General features: G+C 37.8%; 1 protein-coding gene across 2 annotated transcripts in view; it reads left to right on the top strand.

Moving 5' to 3' along the window:
• Window positions 1-18,429, top strand: part of vps37a (VPS37A subunit of ESCRT-I) — a 36,863-nt gene that overhangs the window by 15,511 nt on the left and 2,923 nt on the right. Inside the window, exons 5-11 of one of the 2 annotated variants that reach the window (XM_041188144.1) lie at window positions 2,263-2,470; window positions 7,976-8,046; window positions 10,313-10,440; window positions 10,531-10,589; window positions 10,667-10,735; window positions 14,418-14,561; window positions 17,365-17,481. In XM_041188144.1, the coding sequence (XP_041044078.1) occupies window positions 2,263-2,470; window positions 7,976-8,046; window positions 10,313-10,440; window positions 10,531-10,589; window positions 10,667-10,735; window positions 14,418-14,561; window positions 17,365-17,442 (757 nt within the window). In that variant the 3' untranslated portion in view covers window positions 17,443-17,481. The remainder of the gene's footprint in view (window positions 1-2,262; window positions 2,471-7,975; window positions 8,047-10,312; window positions 10,441-10,530; window positions 10,590-10,666; window positions 10,736-14,417; window positions 14,562-17,364; window positions 17,482-18,429) is intronic. The other variant, XM_041188136.1, reaches the window with a different exon arrangement.

Genomic DNA, 18,429 nt, shown 5'->3' on the forward strand with positions numbered 1-18,429 from the left:
ATATGCAGGGCTATGGGCGGGGTGCAGGAAGGTGGGATTAGAAAGGGCACCTGGGTGTCCTCGGGCTAGCATGGACAAGATGGGCCAAATGACCTCCTGTGCTGTAACTTTTTTATGGTTCTGTGGAGTTATTTACATTTGACTGAGCAATCACTGTAAGTCATTATTGTAGAACTCTGATAATACAAGTATGTACACAACTATATTTAAGTTTGATCTATCTTCCTAAATACCTATGATTGACATGGTACACAATTTAAGTATAGCTGAAAAAAGGGACATGTTGTTGAAACTTTTCGTCCTGCACTCATCAGGATAGATTCAGAAGAATACCAATTGTAAAGGGAGCAACAATTATTACAGCATGAGAAGAGAGTGCTGATTGATTGGCAAGTGGGCTCCATTTAGTAGAGGTGTTGCCATGGAGAATGCACCAGGGAACAGTTAACTGCCATACTCTTCTCGTGCATTATAAATTGCTCCCTTTACAATTGTTTTCTTGCGAAACTGTCCTGATCATTGCAAGATGAAAAGCTTTGGCAACTTGTCTTTTTTCAGCAGTATTTATATATCTTGTAAGTTGAATTTGGAACTTTTTTGCTTTCCCTTCATCATATAGGTAATGGGATTATTTCAATAATTAGCCCACCTATGAATCCAAGATTTAAATATGATTTGAACGTTTTAAAATGCAGTAGTTTAGTCAGAAAAACAGTTCCCTGTTGACCGTTATAAATTTCATATGGACATCCAGTGGCATGGGCACTTTTACTCCATACCTGTCATAATGAAATCTGGCATTTAGTGATACTCAAGTGGCTAATGATGAATTTAATTGAAATTTGACATTCATTAACATGGTGTGTGCTAAAACTTTCGAGAAATTATTACTCTTTTGCTACTAGTTTATTAGTAAGGGTTTGATATTTATAGCAAAGTAAACTGTCCTCCTTGATGGGGCAAATTTTGGCCCAACTGTATCTCAAGAATTTTAGAAAACTGTTATTTTGATGTATTAAGAACAATTTTATTTGAGATTTAAATAGAAAATTGACTCTTTTTAATATAACTTTAGCATTAACCAGTGATCTGCTGTTTCTCATTAAGTTTCCACAAAGAACATGCTAAAATATCTGTCATGAGGCCATTAATGTATATAATATTAGTGGAAAATATTTTTCTTTTAAAATAGAGGTTTAGTCTGTGGGTGTGTCTTAATTGGATTAAAGCCAGTTAGTCTGGGTGTTTTGATGTTTACTAGTTTTGAGATGTAAGAGAGGTAGGGTGCATTTGCATTTTTTTTGAATAGAGCATTCAAGAAGTGAGGTGAAACCTGGCAGTTAGCTAGTAGAGACTAAACAATATGTTTATTTTACTAATAAAATTGGTACTATGAATGGGATTTTATTATTAGAAGAGGTGGAGTTCAAAAAGGCTGGTGATACAATGAGAATTTACATTCAATGAGATGTGCTGGATATAACCAATTACAGTTTTCATGTGTGCAGGGTAGAGGCAATGTAAGATCAAAGTAGCTGTAAGCCGACAACTGTCTCCACGGGGCCCAAAGTGAAAGGAACCTCATTTTGAATTTGTAAGGTGAAAATGCTTTCCCTGGTGTCTGGTTAAGTCTATGGGTTGCTTTTGCCTTAATGGAGATTAGTTTAGGAATTTGTTATAAGTTATGATAGTAGTAATTTGTAGCCATGTATATGTGTTTAATGTGTTGTAACTTAATTAAATGTTTCATTTAGTTTAATAGAAAGCCTCTCAAACTGGTAATCTGATTCCTGAATTTAGAGTTGCATCTCAAACATATCACTTAAAAGAAAGGTTATAGATTATGACATTTGTTTAAAACTTTCCCTCTGGGATTTTTAAATAACTCAGCTTTATCAGCTGCTGGGTCATAACAATATCTTAGTAAAAGGTTGCATCTTTTCTTAACATTTGAGGACGAGATATCTCTGTTACAGTAAGTCAAACATTTTTCTTCCAAGTTTCTGTTTGGAGCACTATCTCTTCACTTTTTTTTCCAGTTTGCGCTATTCAGTTAATAAGTACAGTTTATGTACTTCATTTTTATAAACTTTTTTAATATTGGGAGCCACTTGGGCTGTTACAAATTACACATGGCTGACTGTCCAGCTTTTATATGCTCATTTATCTTAGACTTCAATCATAAATGCAAATAATTATCCAACTTAAGTCTCTTGTTTTGCCCGTTTCTGTGTTGTAATCTTTACAAATTTAATCTCTTAGCCGTTTCAGTGGCCCTGCTGGTATGGCTCCTTACCCTCCCCAGGGATATCCATTTATTGCGCCGTTTCCTGCTCAGGAGTCAACTGTTCCTTGTCTTTCGGATACAGTTCCAGGCCAAGGCTTTGGTAGTCCCAGACCTGCAGCTCCTGCTTATGGATTGATTACTGACTTGCCTTTACCAGTTCCCACAGCTGACTCATCAGAACAGGTAAATTTGAAACCCAGTTTAATATTTAGAACATAAAACATTATCTCATGCTTTTATAATACTGTATTTAGTTGTAAGTGCAGAGGAAAACCGCTTTATTATGCTATTTTCCATTTTGCTAACCAACATGTTGTAGCTTGTTTAATTCCAAGTGTTCATCTTTTTTGGCTGAATAAGTATTATTTGTAAAAATGTGACAGATGTGACAAGTCTATTATCATATCCAAGAAAAACTACATTGGGGTTCTTGACCTAATAGATGGATGGTCAAGTGCCAATGGGAAGATCTGTTGCTAAACTGTGTCATGCTACCATTCCTTTATTCAAAAGAGCATATAAAAGAAGCTATTTTTCAGATAGACTTTACAAATACAGTTTGAATTTAAGTTCTGATTAATGTACTGTCAATTGCTTGGGAAGTTAGCTAGTCTCAGGTCATTTGGATAACGGAAAGAAAACTTAGGTAATGGACCAACAAGGAGCTACATTGATAAGAATCAAAGAATTTTGTCAACACTGTCATCTATCAAGCTTCCTAATTTTTTTTATACCTGTATTAAAAAACACGCTGTGTTTAAAAAAACACTTTTTCAGGCAGATACTCCATTTACTTGCCTTCCACTGGCAGTGATGAGGTTTATACAGTCTAGGGTCAATGCAGAAACTGTTTTATTCTGCGTGTGTGCTAGATAGAGTGTATCACCAGTACAAGGCAGAGCAGCAGAACCACCACAAAATCTTTTTTTAAAAATGGGTACATTGGGAAAAATAAGTCTGCAGCTAAAGAATCCTTTGGGTTTGACGAAACACAATCAACCAGTGAATCAAATTTAACTTCAAGCATGAAGAAATAAAGCACCATGTTTATTCCAGCCCCAGATTGCATGTATAGCTTTCTGATTAAGGTGTATGATGTTTTTTTTCGCAGTAGGTGACTTTGTAGAAAAGAGCTAAAGATCGTAGTCAATTTGATTTTGCTTCACAAGGATTCTTGGCTGAGATAGTCAGGATTCCCCTTAAATCAACAAATCAAACTTCTTTCATAGGGTACATTCAAAATGGTTTGGGAAATTGAAGTGGAAATAAAGAGAGACTTAAAAAGTTGATTAATTTCTTATACACTGACATCCCTTAGCTTAATAAGCAGAAAAAAAATAATTGCTTTGTCCCAGTCCACACAGAGTTGGGATTTGCCCAAAGAGTTCTTTGAACAGGGCATTCCCCCAGCTTGCATCAATGTCTGATTGAGGATTTGACATTTAAAATAGCTTTGATCTTATCCTCATCCATTCCTTAAATTCAGCCTTTGCTTTTAAAGGGTCAACAAAAATGTCCTCAGCCAGTGCTATAAAAGCTTCCAGCACAGAAAAAGGCAATTCAGCCCATAATGGTTGTGCTGGTTCTTTGCTAGAGCAATCCAAAATTAATCCTATTGCCGTGAATCTTCCTTGGCTTCAAATGGTTAATTACTCTGTATTTTAAGGAGGTAAATACGTGTCCAAGCACAATCATAGTAAAACTATCCTACACTTATTGACAAAACATTATAATACATTCCAAACTAAGATTTGTGAGATAAACACAATGTGCTGGAACTATTCAGCAGGTCTGGCAGAATCTGTGGAGAAAGAATCTGAACTCAATGTTTCAGATCAATGGCCTTTCGTTGATTCTGATGAAAGGTCATAGACCTGAAATGTTAAGTCTGTTTCTTCCTCCACACATACTGCCAGAACTGCTGAATATTTCCAGCATTTGCTGTTTTTATTTCAGATTTGTAGAATCCATGGTATTTTGCTTTTGTGTAAGATTTTTGAATGTTGGCAATTCCAATGTGTTCTGTTTTTCATTCTCTCTCTCCATATTTGAGGAAAAAATGAGAGAATAATAGGTAAGAAAGATTATCAGGACCTCTTAGGAAAATCAACTCAATAACCTAAAATTCTCTGCTTGCCTATTCCTTCTTTTTTGCTAGTTGTTGCTTTCTACTCTCCCTCTTCTGGATTAAACTAACATTGTTCTCTTCCTGACTGAGTCTGGCATGTTCCACCATATCCAGTGTTCTGTCATGACCCATTCCACTCAGTAGGCTGTGCAATTATTGTCTCCACAAGTCTCTGAACTTTGTGCAGCCACAGGAGAAGAAACAGTGTTTGAAGTTTCATGGCCTTGGAGAATTGGTAAAGCTATCGCCTCAGTTTTGGGGGGATGTTTACTTCCTCATTGGTCTTAAGTCCACCAGTGAGGGAGCAGTCTTTTCCAAGCCTGTAAAGCTAAAGCATAGTCAGCAACAAAGGAAGAAACTTGTGCAAGCAAGTGCACAAGTAAAGGGAAAAGGCCCAAAATATTGTGGATCAGGTAATAGGAGGTCCCAAACTTGAATCATCTTATAGGTCATATTCTGAATACTTTCGAATAGGATAACCTATTTTCACCAGTTGATAGTATGCAAGTTGCAAACCACCTCCAAAAGATGATTAGATACCATTAGTTAATGGTGCATTTTCCTTCCTAGACACACCCTATCGTGTATTTTGGATACCCTGTCTTCAAATAAAGTTGTTGGCTAGTCTTTCATGGGAAAACTGCTTTCTTTCTTGGACACACCCCCTTGTGTATTCAAATACCCTGTCTTCAAACAAAGATGTTGGCTAGTCTTTCATGGGAAAGCTGGTTTGAAGAATCTTGTAAGGTTTTAGAAAATTCAAAAAAAAAGATTGACGCATTTCAGGAACGACCATCCAAGGGACAGACAACTCAAAATAGCAGCCTATGAATCTGCCTTCTGATCAAAGATTCCCTTTATAAGAAATAGGAGCTGGAGCATATTATTTGCCCCTTTGAGCCTGCTCCACTATTCAACAAGATTCTTGACTGATTTTCTACATCAACTCTGCCTTTCTGCATTATCCTCATCTCCCTATTTCCCTAAGTACCTAAATATCTAGCAACCTCTGTTTTGAATATGCTCAGCGATCAAATACACACACCTCTCTAGGGTAGAGAATTCCAAACATTCAGAACCCTTGGAGTGAAGAAATTACTCATCTCAGTCCTAAATGGTCAACCTGTTATTCTGAGACTATGACCATATGTTCTAGATTCCTCAGCCAGTGGAAACATTATTTCAGCATCTACCTTGTCAAGTCCCTTAAGAATTTTGTATGTTTCGATTAGATCACCTCTCATTTCTCTGAACTCCAAGGAATAAAGGCCTAGTCTATTCAATCTCCCCTAACAAGGCAATATGCCAATCCTTGCAATCAGTCAAGTGAACCTTTGTTGCATTCCCGTATGCCCTTATGCTAGGAGGCCAAAACTGTGCATTTTATTCCAGGCATGGCCTCACTAATGCCAATGTTTAATTGTAGTAAGACTTCTGTACGCTCATACTCCAATCCCTTTGTAACAAAAGCTAACGTACTGCTTGCATTCCTAATTGCTTGCAATACCTATATGTTAACTTTGTGATTCATGTACATGGGCACCCAAGTCCATTAGAAGCAAATATTTCCCAGTTTTTCACCATTGAAAAAAAAATCCCACTTCAATTTTTCCTACCTAAATGGATAACTTCACATTTCACCACATTATGTTCCATCTGCCATGTTCTTGCCCACTCACTTATCCTATCTGTATCTCTCTGCAGCTTCTTTATGACTTCCTCACTGCTTACTTTCCCACCTAACTTAGTATTGACAACAAATTTGGGTACGTTACAGTCAGTCTCCTAATCTAAGTCATTAACATAGATCATAAATGGCTACAGCCCAAGCACTGATTCTCACTATAGCTTGCTAGTTATAGCCTGCCAATCTGAAAATATTCTGTTTATTCCTAATCTCTGTTTTCTGTCCATTGACCAATTCTCAATCTATTTTAATATAATATCCCCAGTCGATTGAGTCCTAATTTTGTGTCATAACCCTTGTGGCACCATTTAAAAATCTAAATGCACTACATCCACTGGTTTCCTAATACTTACGCTAAAAAAAACTCAACAGATTTCTCAAACACAATTTTCCTTTCATAAATCTGTGTTGATTCTGCTTGATCATATTCTGATTTTCTAAATTCACTGTTAATCACATTCCTAATAATATGCCTGGGTATAGACTGAATTGGAAACTAGGCGAGCAATAGAAGATGCATGACCATCTTGGAATCCAAAAGCTCTGAATGGTGACTTTATTTTTGTCTCCTTTATTTACGATCCAGCTGGAAGTTGAGAGGGAGATTAAGAATATTTATGTAGATAGATATATAGGTAAGAAAGATTGTTTAAAATAATTTTTTGGATCAGAGCCATTTTACTATGGAAGTCGTGTTTTTAATGAGAAAAGTTATCCATTGAGCGTAGATTAGATTGGGCTATGAGACCAAAGGTCACAATATTAAAACAGTGGTTAAGAAGAGTTTTGAGGATGGAGAAACTCTGATAATAGACGGGATTTTCCACACCCACCTGCCTTTGGGATCTTCCAGTTCCGCCGTAAGTCAATGGACTTCAGGCTGAGGTGCAGCCTTGCCCACAGTGGGTCCCGCCCGCGACAAGGCCGGAAAATCCCAGCCAATATTTAAGATTAGCCCAATCTGGATAGCAGTTTTTTTTTTTTGAAATGTGGATCAACAATGAGCATTTAAGCTCACTGTATTTGGTGGTGAAAATCATAGAAAACCAACACCCTGTTTTGTGGCACTAAAGTAACTATAATCCTGGGGTTGAGTAAACAATATGACTATAATTGTCTCCATTCTTTAACATAATTTACTCTCCATTTATCTTTTCATATTTTCATGACCATTGGAATAGACTGTTCATCACTCCAACTGCATTTTGAGTTTTTAACTTGATATTGTCAAATTATTTCATTGGATACTGGCCTATGTTAGGACTTTTTTTATGCAGAAGAGTGAGGAAAAACATTTAACAATTTAAAGTTTAATTAAAAATTAAAGCAAGCAATTAATTAGTGATTTTCCTTTGGGGTGATTGGCCTTAGCCTTAAAATATATGAACAACAAACTGCATCTTAACAATGAGGAAGACTGCACTGAAAGTATGTAATCCATTTGTAGCAAACTATTTCTTTTGTGTTGTGCTGCCATTTTTTTACTCTTTCATGGGACATGAACTTCACTGGTAAGGCCAGCATTGCCCTTGAGATGGTGGTGGTGGTGAACCGCCTTCTTGAATCACTGCTGTCCATTTGGTGTCGGTACACGCACAATGCTATTAGGAAGGGAGTTCTTGAATTTTGACCCAGCAACAGTGGAAGAAGAGCAATTTATAGTTCCAAGTCAGAATGGTGTTTTTGGTTGGGGAAGCTTGCAGGTAGTGGGGTTCCCATATGCCTGCTGCCTTTGACTTTCTAGGCGGTAGAGGTCAGGGGTTTTGAAAGTGCAGTCAAAGGCAATATTACGATTTAAAAATATTGTTATAATTTTCAAAGCATGCAACTTGAAATTAGGATGCAAATGTATTTTTTTTTTTGTCTGTTTTAGCTTGGTTTGAATGGTCACAGTTACAAGATGCCAGATGTCCCTGACCACTTTGCAGAGCTCCATGAACTTGGGTATAGTATATAGATTTTAAATTGTCATAGCACAATGTATTAATCAGAATTGATTTTAGAAGTAATCCAATAGAATAGTGGTGTAATTATTTTAAAGTACATTTAAGTAGTCCTGATATGCCAATCCTGTGGGGAATGGTGCGTTGTGAATATTTGAAGCTATGTTCAAAATGAAGATGAATGAGGATTCAACAGGGCATTTGAGTGGATCAGATTTCTGTCCTTTTGTCCAGGTATATTGTATGCTACAAGTACAATGTCTCGAATAATCTAAATTCCAAGGTTCCATTTATAATAGAAACGACCTATGTGAGCCTGTCATTGTAGTCACACCCTCTTACTAGAGGTGACAGTGCAGTTTTGTGTCTCACTTCTACTGCATGGAGAGTCTTGTTCAAATTGCTTTGGCTTTTGCTATTTAACTATGAATAATAATATGACTCATAGCCTGATTTAAGTTGGTATGCTGTGGTCCAATTGTCCTGGCCTTCTAAGTCCACTTCACTTGAAGGCAACACTTGGTTTTGACTCTCTTCCTGCATACTAAAATGTTATAATAATATCGATTTTTCCTTTAGGTAATTGATGCTATGGATGCTGAAGGTGTTTTCCACACAGGAATATTTTAAAAACTATGGACATAGGTTACACCAGTGTTAATCAACTGAAATTGCTAACTACAGCCACCACAACACTGTTTTAGCCACATGCACTCAATTTAATAGAAACACCTTACATACATTTAAATGTATGTCATTTGTGCATATTGGCTTAACAAACATCTACTGCTATTCAGTAGCCAAAAGATGTAAATACAGTTATTAGATAATTAATAGAATACTCATTTTACTGTATTGCATTTTACCAATGAACACCACGATGATACACAAATACCTAACCAAATAACTTTTATAATAAAAACAGAAAATACTGGAAATACTCAGCAGGTCGGGCAGCATCTGTGGAGAAAAGAGTTAATGTTTTGGGTCGGTGACCTTTGATCAGAACTGGGAAAAATTGTTTTTTAGTTGGTGAAAAGGGGAGGGTGGAGAAAAGAACATAAGGGAACGTCACTGAGGTTGGAAGACAGGAGACATTAAATGAGAAAAGAGTTGATTGTGCAAGGAAAAGGAGTGGTAATGGGACAAGTAAAGAAACAAAAGGTGGTGAGAGAAGGTGCGCAGCGTAATGGTGAACTGCTGCCACCTGCTCCTTAATCAAATAGCAAAAATAGGTGGCTGTCTGTGGTTCAGAGGGCTGAATTTTGCCATCAGCAAGCAGGGTGCGGGGCTCGCTCGCCGACATATAAATTGATGCTGGATGACGTCGGGGAGATTCCCCCAACACCATCCCGCCCCATTTAAATTTTCAAGAAGGCGGGGGCACAGTGAAATCAGCTGGGGGCCCGCCAACCTGTCAATGGCCAATTGAGGCCATTGACAGGATCATTAAAACAATTAACGGCCCTGCCCATCCAACCTTAATGTTGGCAGACAGGCCAGGAGCCCCAGCAGGCAATAGAAAAAACATGAAACCTCATCCACCGGTGGGATGAGGTTTCATGTAGGGATTTAAAAAGTTTAGTAAAGTTTTAGTGTCAGTTATGAACATGTCCCATCTCATGCGATTGTCACATGAGGGGGACATGTGAAGGGTTTTTTTTTTCTATTTTTAATGTTCTTAGAACTGTCAGCGATCTCCCTGAGGCAGCACTTAGCCTCAGGGAGATGTGCGCTCTTTCATGCACATGCACAAAAGAGCGCACTCTCACATCTAGGGGAACCCCCCTCCCCAACCGCCCGCACAGGAAGCACATAGCGCTTCCCAGCGGACGTCATGCTGGGCGGGCCTTGATTGGCCCGCCCACGTAAAATGGCGGCAGGGATCGGCTCTCCGTCCGCCGGAGATTGGGTCGGGCCAGCCGACCGGGAAGGTAGAAAATTCTGCCTAGAGAATTGAGGATGCAAGTTTACTTGAAGAATTCAAACTCTCAACCATTCCTAACACTTGGGACAGTTTACATGGCCGTCTATTGTTTCTTAATGGTAGTGAGGTTAAAATTGTTAGCTATATCTGAAATATAAAATTTAACTGACTCAGATTCTAATGAACATCTTGAATACAGAAGAAAATTGTTAGTGCCCATTATCTGACTTATTTGTCTTAATTTGTTTGGAAATATATTTGTGTACCCAAATAGACACATTTTTTGCTAATTTAATTTTAATTTTTGTTACTATGCTCTCAAATTGATTTTGTTTTATAGTATATCACAATTGACAGACTTGAATGAAAATGAGGACCTGCTCCTGGAACATTTCATCGGGTTGCCACAGTTGAAGCAGATTTGCACTGACAAAGATGATCTGGTTAACTACATTGAGGAGCTAGCAAGTATGTTTAGTTCTAATTATCTGTCTACATGTTTTTGTTTGATTAATGAGTATGGAGTCTCTCAAACTTTTCTTTTGTGTTTCTTGGAAGAAAAAAATTTGCAACTTGAACCTCAGTTGGAAGCAGAAAGACAGGAGCTGTTAGATAAAGTAAGACACAGTTTATATTTTTACATTTTTATGTTTTAAAATGTATGTTATATGTCATACTTTTTGTTTGCTTTCAGTATGATCAGCTAACTCATCTCAAAAGCACCTTTGAGAAAAAATTGCAAAGACAACATGAACTGAGTGAGGCAAGTGATGTCCTTTCGTTTCACTGTAAATTGTGTAGTTTGTTAACTGAGGGGAGACAATGGCATAGTGGTAATCCAGAGGCCCAGGCTATGGGTTCAAATTCTATGAGCTGGTGGAATTCAAATTCAATTAATAAATCTGGAATGTAAAGCCAATCAGTGATGGTGACCATGACAACTATTATCAATTGTTGTAAAAATCCATCTGGTTCACTAATATCCTTAAGAAATCTGCCATTCTTATTCTGTCTGGCCTACATGTGACTGTGGACCCACAACAATGTGGTTGACTCTTAACTGCCCTCAGAAATAGCCTAGCAAGGTACTCAGTTCAAGGGCAGTTAGGGCTGGGTAACAAATGCTGTCCTTGCCATAGATTCCATGAAAGAATTTTTTAAAATATTTTTTGTTGTTATTTCCTATAGAGTAAACAAATAATATGGAGGCTTATTAACGTAAAGCCATCTGATTTTTATAATTTCACAGGTTCACAAAATTGTTACAGCGCAGAAGGAGGCCACAGCGCAGAAGGAGGCCATTCGGCCCACCATCTCTGCACTGGCTCTCTAACTGAGTGCCATTCTCCTGCCTTTTCCCCGTACTCTTGCACATTGTTTCTTTTCGAATAATCATCTAATGCCCTCTTAAATGCCTCAGTCGAACCTGTCTCCACCACACTTTTAGGCAATGCATTCTAGACTCAAACCATTCACTGTGTGAAAAAGCTTTTTCTCACATCACATTTGCTCCTTTTGGAAATCACTAAATCTGTTCCCTCTTGTTCTCGAGCCTTTTACAAACGGGAATAGTTTATCTCTATCTACTGTATCCAGCCCTCTCATGATTTTAAACACCTCTGTCAAATCTCTTAGCCTTCTCCTCCCAAGGAGAACAGCCCCAACCCCTTCGATCTATCTTCCTAGCTGAAGTTTTTCATCCCTGGAACCATTCTTCTAAACCTCTTCTGCACTCTCTCCAATGTGTTCAGATCCTTCCTATAATGTGGTGCCCAGAACTCTACACAACACTCCAGCTGAGGTCTAACTATTGTCCTATACGAGTTCAGCATAACCTCCTTGCTCTTGTACTCTATGCCCCTATTAATAAAGCCCAGGATGCTTTTTGCTTTATTAACTGTTCTCTCTACCTGTCCTGCCACCTTCATTGATCAATGCACATATACACCCAGGTCCCTCTGCTCCTGCACCCCCTATAGAATTGGACCCCTTATTTTATATTGTGTCTCATGTTCTTCCTACCAAAATGCATCACCTCACACTTCTCTGCATTGAACTTCATCTGCCACCTATCTGTCCACTCCACCAGCTTTAAGCTTTACACTGTCCTCCTCACAGTTTACAATGTCTTCCAAGTTATGTATTATCCTCAAAATTTGAAATTGCCCCCTGCACACCAAGATCTAGATCATTAATACGTATCAGGAAAAGCAAGGGTACCAGTATGACCCCTGGGAAGCTCTACCATAATCCGCCTTCCAGCCCAAAAAATATCGTTTGACCATTAGCCTCCATTTCCTTACTCAGCCAATTTTGTATCCACGTTGCTACTGTCCCTTTTACACCATGAGCTATAACTTTTCTCACAAGTCTGTTTTGTGGTACTGTATCAATGTCTTTTGAAAGTCCATGTACACCACATCAACAGCATTACCCTCATCTACCCTCTCTGTTACCTCTTCAAAAAACTACAACAAGTTAGTTAAACAATATTTCTCCTTTAGAAATCCATGCTGTCTCTTCCCATCCAACCCATGTTTTTCCATTTGAGTACTATCCTATCCCAAATAATTGTTTCTAACTTCAGTGGTGGGAAGTTTCTAAACTGACTGGTCTGTACTTGCTGGGCTTATCCATTGAATTCTAATATTTACAGCTGTCCAGTCCTCTTGCACCATCCTGAGTCGAGGGAAGATTGAAAGATTATGGCCAGTGCCCCTATCATTTCCACTCTTGCATCCAAGGACATTGAAGGAAGTATCTCATCAGATCCTGGTGCCTTGTCAATTTTAAGTACCAACAGTTTATCCAACACTTCCTCCTTATCAACTCTGAACCCTTCTAGTGACAAAGTTCCCTCCTCTGTCACCGTGGCCTTGGTAGCATCTGCTTCCTTGGTGAAGACAGATGCAAAGTATTCATTTAACACCTCAGCCGTGCCCCCCGTCTCCATGTGTAAATCCCCTTTTTGGTCCCTAATTGGCCCTACTCGTCCTTTTACCACCCTCTTGCTATTTATGTGCTGATAGAAGACTTTGGGATTCTCCTTCATGTTGGCTGCCAGTCTTTTCTCATAATCACGCTTTGCTTCTCTTATTTGCTTTTACACCTCCTCTCTGAGCCCTCTGCATATTCCGCTTGGTCCTCAATTGTATTTTCTACCTGACACCTGTCATAAGCACACTTTTGCTTCTTAATCTTAATTTCTCTCTTCTTTTTCATCCAGGGAGCTCTGGATCTGTTTGCCCTACCTTTTCCTTTTGGGGAATATACCTTGACTTTTCCCAAACCATTTCTTCTTTTAAGATAGCCCATTGTTCAGCTACAGTTCTTCCCACCAACCTTTGGTTCTAGCTATACAGCCCAGCTCCATTCCTGCCCCTTTAAAATCGGCTCTCCCCCAGTTAATTATTCTTACTCTGGATTGCACATTGTCCTTTTCTACCATCATCCTAAACCTTACGATACAATAATCACTGTCTCCTAAATGTTCCCCCACTGACACTTGATCTACTTGGCCCGTCTCATTTCCAAGAACCAGGTCCAACAGTGCATTCTTTTTTTGTTGGACTGGACACATACTGCTGTAGATAATGCTCCTGAACACAGACTTGCCCCTCTCCACCCTTTACACTACCACTGTCCCAGTCTACATTCGGGGAAATAAAGTCCCCCTGACCCCAGAGTGAAGTCTGTCTCGCTAATCATAAATATTTTCTTTATTGTGAAAATGAGAAGGAAGAGCCACTGACTTCAAAAGCATAGAACTCCAGTAACACCTTTAGAATTTTTAAAAATTAAATGATTTATTAAAAAGGAAAAAAAAAACTAAGCACACAAGATAAAAGTTGCACAGTTAAAACAGTCTAGCAAAACAACCCCCAAAAAACAGCCTCAGTCAAAAGTATACAATTAAGCTATCTTTCTGACAACCCCTTATTAGATTTTAACCACAAAAATCCAATAAATATTACCTAAGTCAAGGAATTGTTGTTACTTTAATAAAGGTACACCTCATGACTTCTCAGACATTTCCACTCTGATGTGGAATGCCAAAAGGAGGTTCAGAAACAAACTGTTTCCTAAAACAAAGACTCTCCTGGCTTAACACTGGCTGCCTCCAACTCAAAACTTTCACAGCTTCTCAGCAGCACGCACACAAAGAAGCTGGCCCACAGTGGTTCCCACACAGCAACTCTCAACAGTTAAATTTCCCTTTCCTTAAATGTCTACTGAATTACAAAATGTGGTGGGTGCATGTTTAAAACTTTCCCCATATCTAAGTATTGAATCCACTCCACCCTTTATGGAGGGGAGAGTGGTGTAAATACTACAGTAGTTTCAAGTCTGCAATACTCAGGAATGTGTATTAGGTGTTATAAAACTAACCATTCACCAGTTTTAAGTTGTGGAGTTTTAATTACTGAAATTTTGGATTCCTTTAGAGTTGCAGTTTAAGTGCCCTGCAGGCCAGGTTGAAAGTAGCAGCTCATCAAGCAGAAGAGGAATCTGATGTGATTGCTGATGAATTCCTTGAGGGCAAAGTTGAAATTGATGATTTCCTCAGCAGCTTCATGGAAAAAAGAACGGTATGTACCAACCTTCTTTGATTATATGATGATCGGGTTATTGAGATCCCTTGGTGTGAAATGTATTTATTTTTTTCTTGTCTTCAGTCACTGCCCTTGAACTTTCCAACCCAGGAAACCCTTGCCCTCATTATAGCCTAGTAATAGAAAGAAGCAATTCAATATTATGCTGAAATAATTCTGTTTAAGTATCATGTATGTACTTAAGATAGACTTTATGTTAAATGTAAGCAAATCACCACTAAGCAATATTTTTAAAGTGTATAAAAAGGGGAAGAAAACTGGTCACTTCCTGATGCATGCCAATTATTGTGAAAAAAATTTAGTTTGTAAGTTGGTAATTGACCTCTGGATTTGCCTGTTTTAGACCACTATTATGACATAGCCGATGGTAAAGGCTGAGTTGTTCAAGCCCCAGAGGGAAACTTGAAACAACTGTCATGATCCATTTTTGCAATTTGTATGTTTCGAGATGCAGGCTTTGAATTCAGTAATAATAAGACCACCGAGTCTCGAGAGTTTTTTTATATATAACTAAATTAAACGTTTATTAATACAAGAAAGATTGTAAGCACATATAAATGTCTACAAAATTATGCTAATAATAACTACAAAAATCCCCTTATTAATCTGACTCTCAGTTAAAGCCTCGTAAGGCAACAGTAAAACTCAGATTTAACAGACCTCTAGCAAAGCGCACCCTGGAGAGTTGCATTCAAAATGAGTTTCTTGCAGACAGACTTGAGGCTTTCAGGCTGGAGGCTTCTCACACTTATTGAATCTTAAAATGCCTCTTTACACACAATCTCCTTCATCCTTTATACATAGCTTTCTCTTTGAATGTAAATTTTCCATCGTAGTACTAGGATTTTAACTTTATCTCTTCTAACAATAGCATCCTTTCATGCCACCAATTTTATTAGTGAGCTGAAAAAAAGTAAACACATTGCTTGGGGTGTTCTAGCTAGGTGTAAGATTTCACCCACAGTCTTGAATAGTTTCTTTTAACAAATACAAAGTTACACTTTACCTTCTACCCTCCTTATGTTTATTTAATTAACATCTCAAAACTATTATACATCAAAACACCCAGACTAGCTGTCTTTAATCCAATTAAGGCACACAAGAGACACACACATAGACACAGACCCCCAATAGAACTCTCTTAAAATAATTTCCAATAACATTATTATATCTTCTTGACCTGAATACCCAAGCAGTGGTCTTGAGTGGATATGACCTCTTAGCAACAATCGTCACAATTGTGCTGCAAACCCAGACTACCAATTAACATACTTCTGAAAATGGGAGAATATTTTAATAGTGGTCCCACTGGATTTTATTTTACCCTTAAGTGTTTGCATAACATGGACTGTATTTTTCACTTTTCAACATGGAGAACTGGGAAGACTGATCCTGTGATACCCCTTCAGACTTGCTGCAAAATGGAAGGCAGTACAAGCAGAGTTAAGCTTTTATATGAGAATCCATAATGTGTGTCTAAAATAGGGGTGGTGCAGACAGAAAACATTCAGAATCATTCACCAACACACAGTTTCCAAATGTCAGCAAAGGGCATTCATTTAACACCAGAATTAATTAAGCCAGTTTTCTCAAATTGCAATGGGAGGATTTGCCAAATCTCTAGAATCTGATTTTACATCGTAAAGAACATTTTACATTGCATCTTTTTTGCCAGTTGTGAAAACTAGTACTCCACTGCTGATTTGTCTTTTCGAATCTAAAATTGTGTTAAATATATTTTCTAACTATGCAAAAGGATTGCAAAGTTATTGCTTTCTTCACACCATTTTTTAACAGTATTGGGAATTACATCTGGTTTTAGAATGTATTTTTCTTCATGTGAATTTAAAACCTGTTGTCATACTCAAGTACCTGATTTGGCATCAGTTTTGCCATCTAAATTCAAGGCCATACACCGTGATGAACAATCCTTCAGTGACTAATTTCTGCGAATTGTGATTGTGTTGTCTCCTAATGTCTCTCTTTTTTGATGTACAACAACAACTGACATATACTGCCTTTAATCTAGAAAAACATGCCAAGGAACTCCCTGGGTGCATTATCAGACAAAATTTGACACCAAGCTATATATGAAAATATAAGGATAGCTGACCAAAAATTTGGTCAAAGGGATTGGTTTTAAAATGCATCTTAAAGAAGAAGAGGTGGAAAATTTACAGATGGAATTCCAGAGTTTACAGCATAGATATCTGAATGTACAGGTGTCAATGGTGGCGGTCAAGAAATTCAGGAGTTCAAGCGTATCGGGGCTGGAGGAGGTTAGAAAGATGGGGAGAGGCAAGGTCGTGGTGCAACTTGAACATGAAAATTCCTTCAGCATATTCCTTCAATATTGCCTGAGCTATCTAAGGAAGTGCCAGTAAGTCAGTGGCTTTGAAAAAGAGAGAGAGAGAGAGCTCCTGAGGCGCTAGCATATGAACCAGAGGTGAAATGAAATAAGGAACCAGAATGAAATAAGATGGTCAGCAGTTTAGTGAGATTGGTGTAAGGGAAGTCAGAGATGGATCGAACAGAGGCCACTAAAGAGATGGAAGTGTCCTGTGGCATTTAAGTTAAATATTTAGTTTTAAAAATATTAAACTCTAATTGGAAATGGCACAGAATAATTGTCGGACAAAGTGCTAATTTGGAAATAACTTTAATTTCCAACATATGCAAAATATTACCTTCTGTCGTTGCTTGAGAAATGCAACACGTGGATTTTTTTCTTAGAAGTTATACTTAAACTATCACTTGCACCCTTTCTTTGTTTCACCAGCTTTGTCACTGTAGACGGGCTAAGGAAGAGAAACTTCAGCATTTGATGACACAACATGGACAGTTTCACACACTATAGGTGAAGTTTAATTGCATGAGTTTGCCTAAGAATTTTAAGGTAGTGAAAGCTAAGTTTTTATCATTGATCAACTGATTTTTGATTATTAATGTTTCAGTCAAATATTAATGTGTACTATGCATTTACCATTCTTCTGCAGGAATCAACAGTTTTGATATGTTGTTTTTACAAGGCTTACTAATGTGGCATCATTCCATATCTTGAAGATGCCAATTAGGTTTATAGACTAATGGATTGTTACAACAGAGTTTTAGGCTTATTAAGTCTTTAATGTTCTTCTTCACATCCTCTAGGCTCACTGCTCATTTCCCATACCCTCATTCCCCATATTACTCTTCTTCAAGCAATGATGTAACTCTTTTTTAAAGAACTTAGTAGACCTTGCTTCAACAATAATTTTTGGCAAAGGTTTCTACATTTTAACCACCATCTGATTTTTCTAATCTGTTCACATCTCTCTTACTAGTAGGCACAATCTATCATTTCTTATAACTTTTGGATTTTACACTGGATATTTTACTTCGATTCGGACCACTCCCTTAAGCAGACCTCATATCTGATAGGTTCTAGCATGTGCCCAATATCCAGATAAGCAATAGTGAGATGCATGAATTAAAAAGTGAACTATTGCTGTGCTGGAATATATTGGTAGGCGGAATTATACATTCTTATAAGACCCAGGCTCAAACTATAAATCAAGACTATTTATACAACATAGAATAAATATGTTAATGAATAGTATCCAATACAAAGCAGTGTATTTTCACTAAATGATAACCTTAGTTATCTTTCACAACACATCAAAACAATAAAGGCACTTTTGCTAAAGCTACTTCTCTCTACATTGAACCCGGAAAATAGGTGCTCATATCTTGTGTGAGAAATTGCTACCTGGGGTCAAACTAGCATACACTTGTGGCTGTAGATTACAGACTAATTGAACTAAATAGAGGTTTCCCATAATTACAGTTTTTTTGGCAAGAATTG

This window comes from Carcharodon carcharias, chromosome 1 (genome assembly GCF_017639515.1).
Source record: "Carcharodon carcharias isolate sCarCar2 chromosome 1, sCarCar2.pri, whole genome shotgun sequence".
NCBI lineage: Eukaryota > Metazoa > Chordata > Chondrichthyes > Lamniformes > Lamnidae > Carcharodon > Carcharodon carcharias.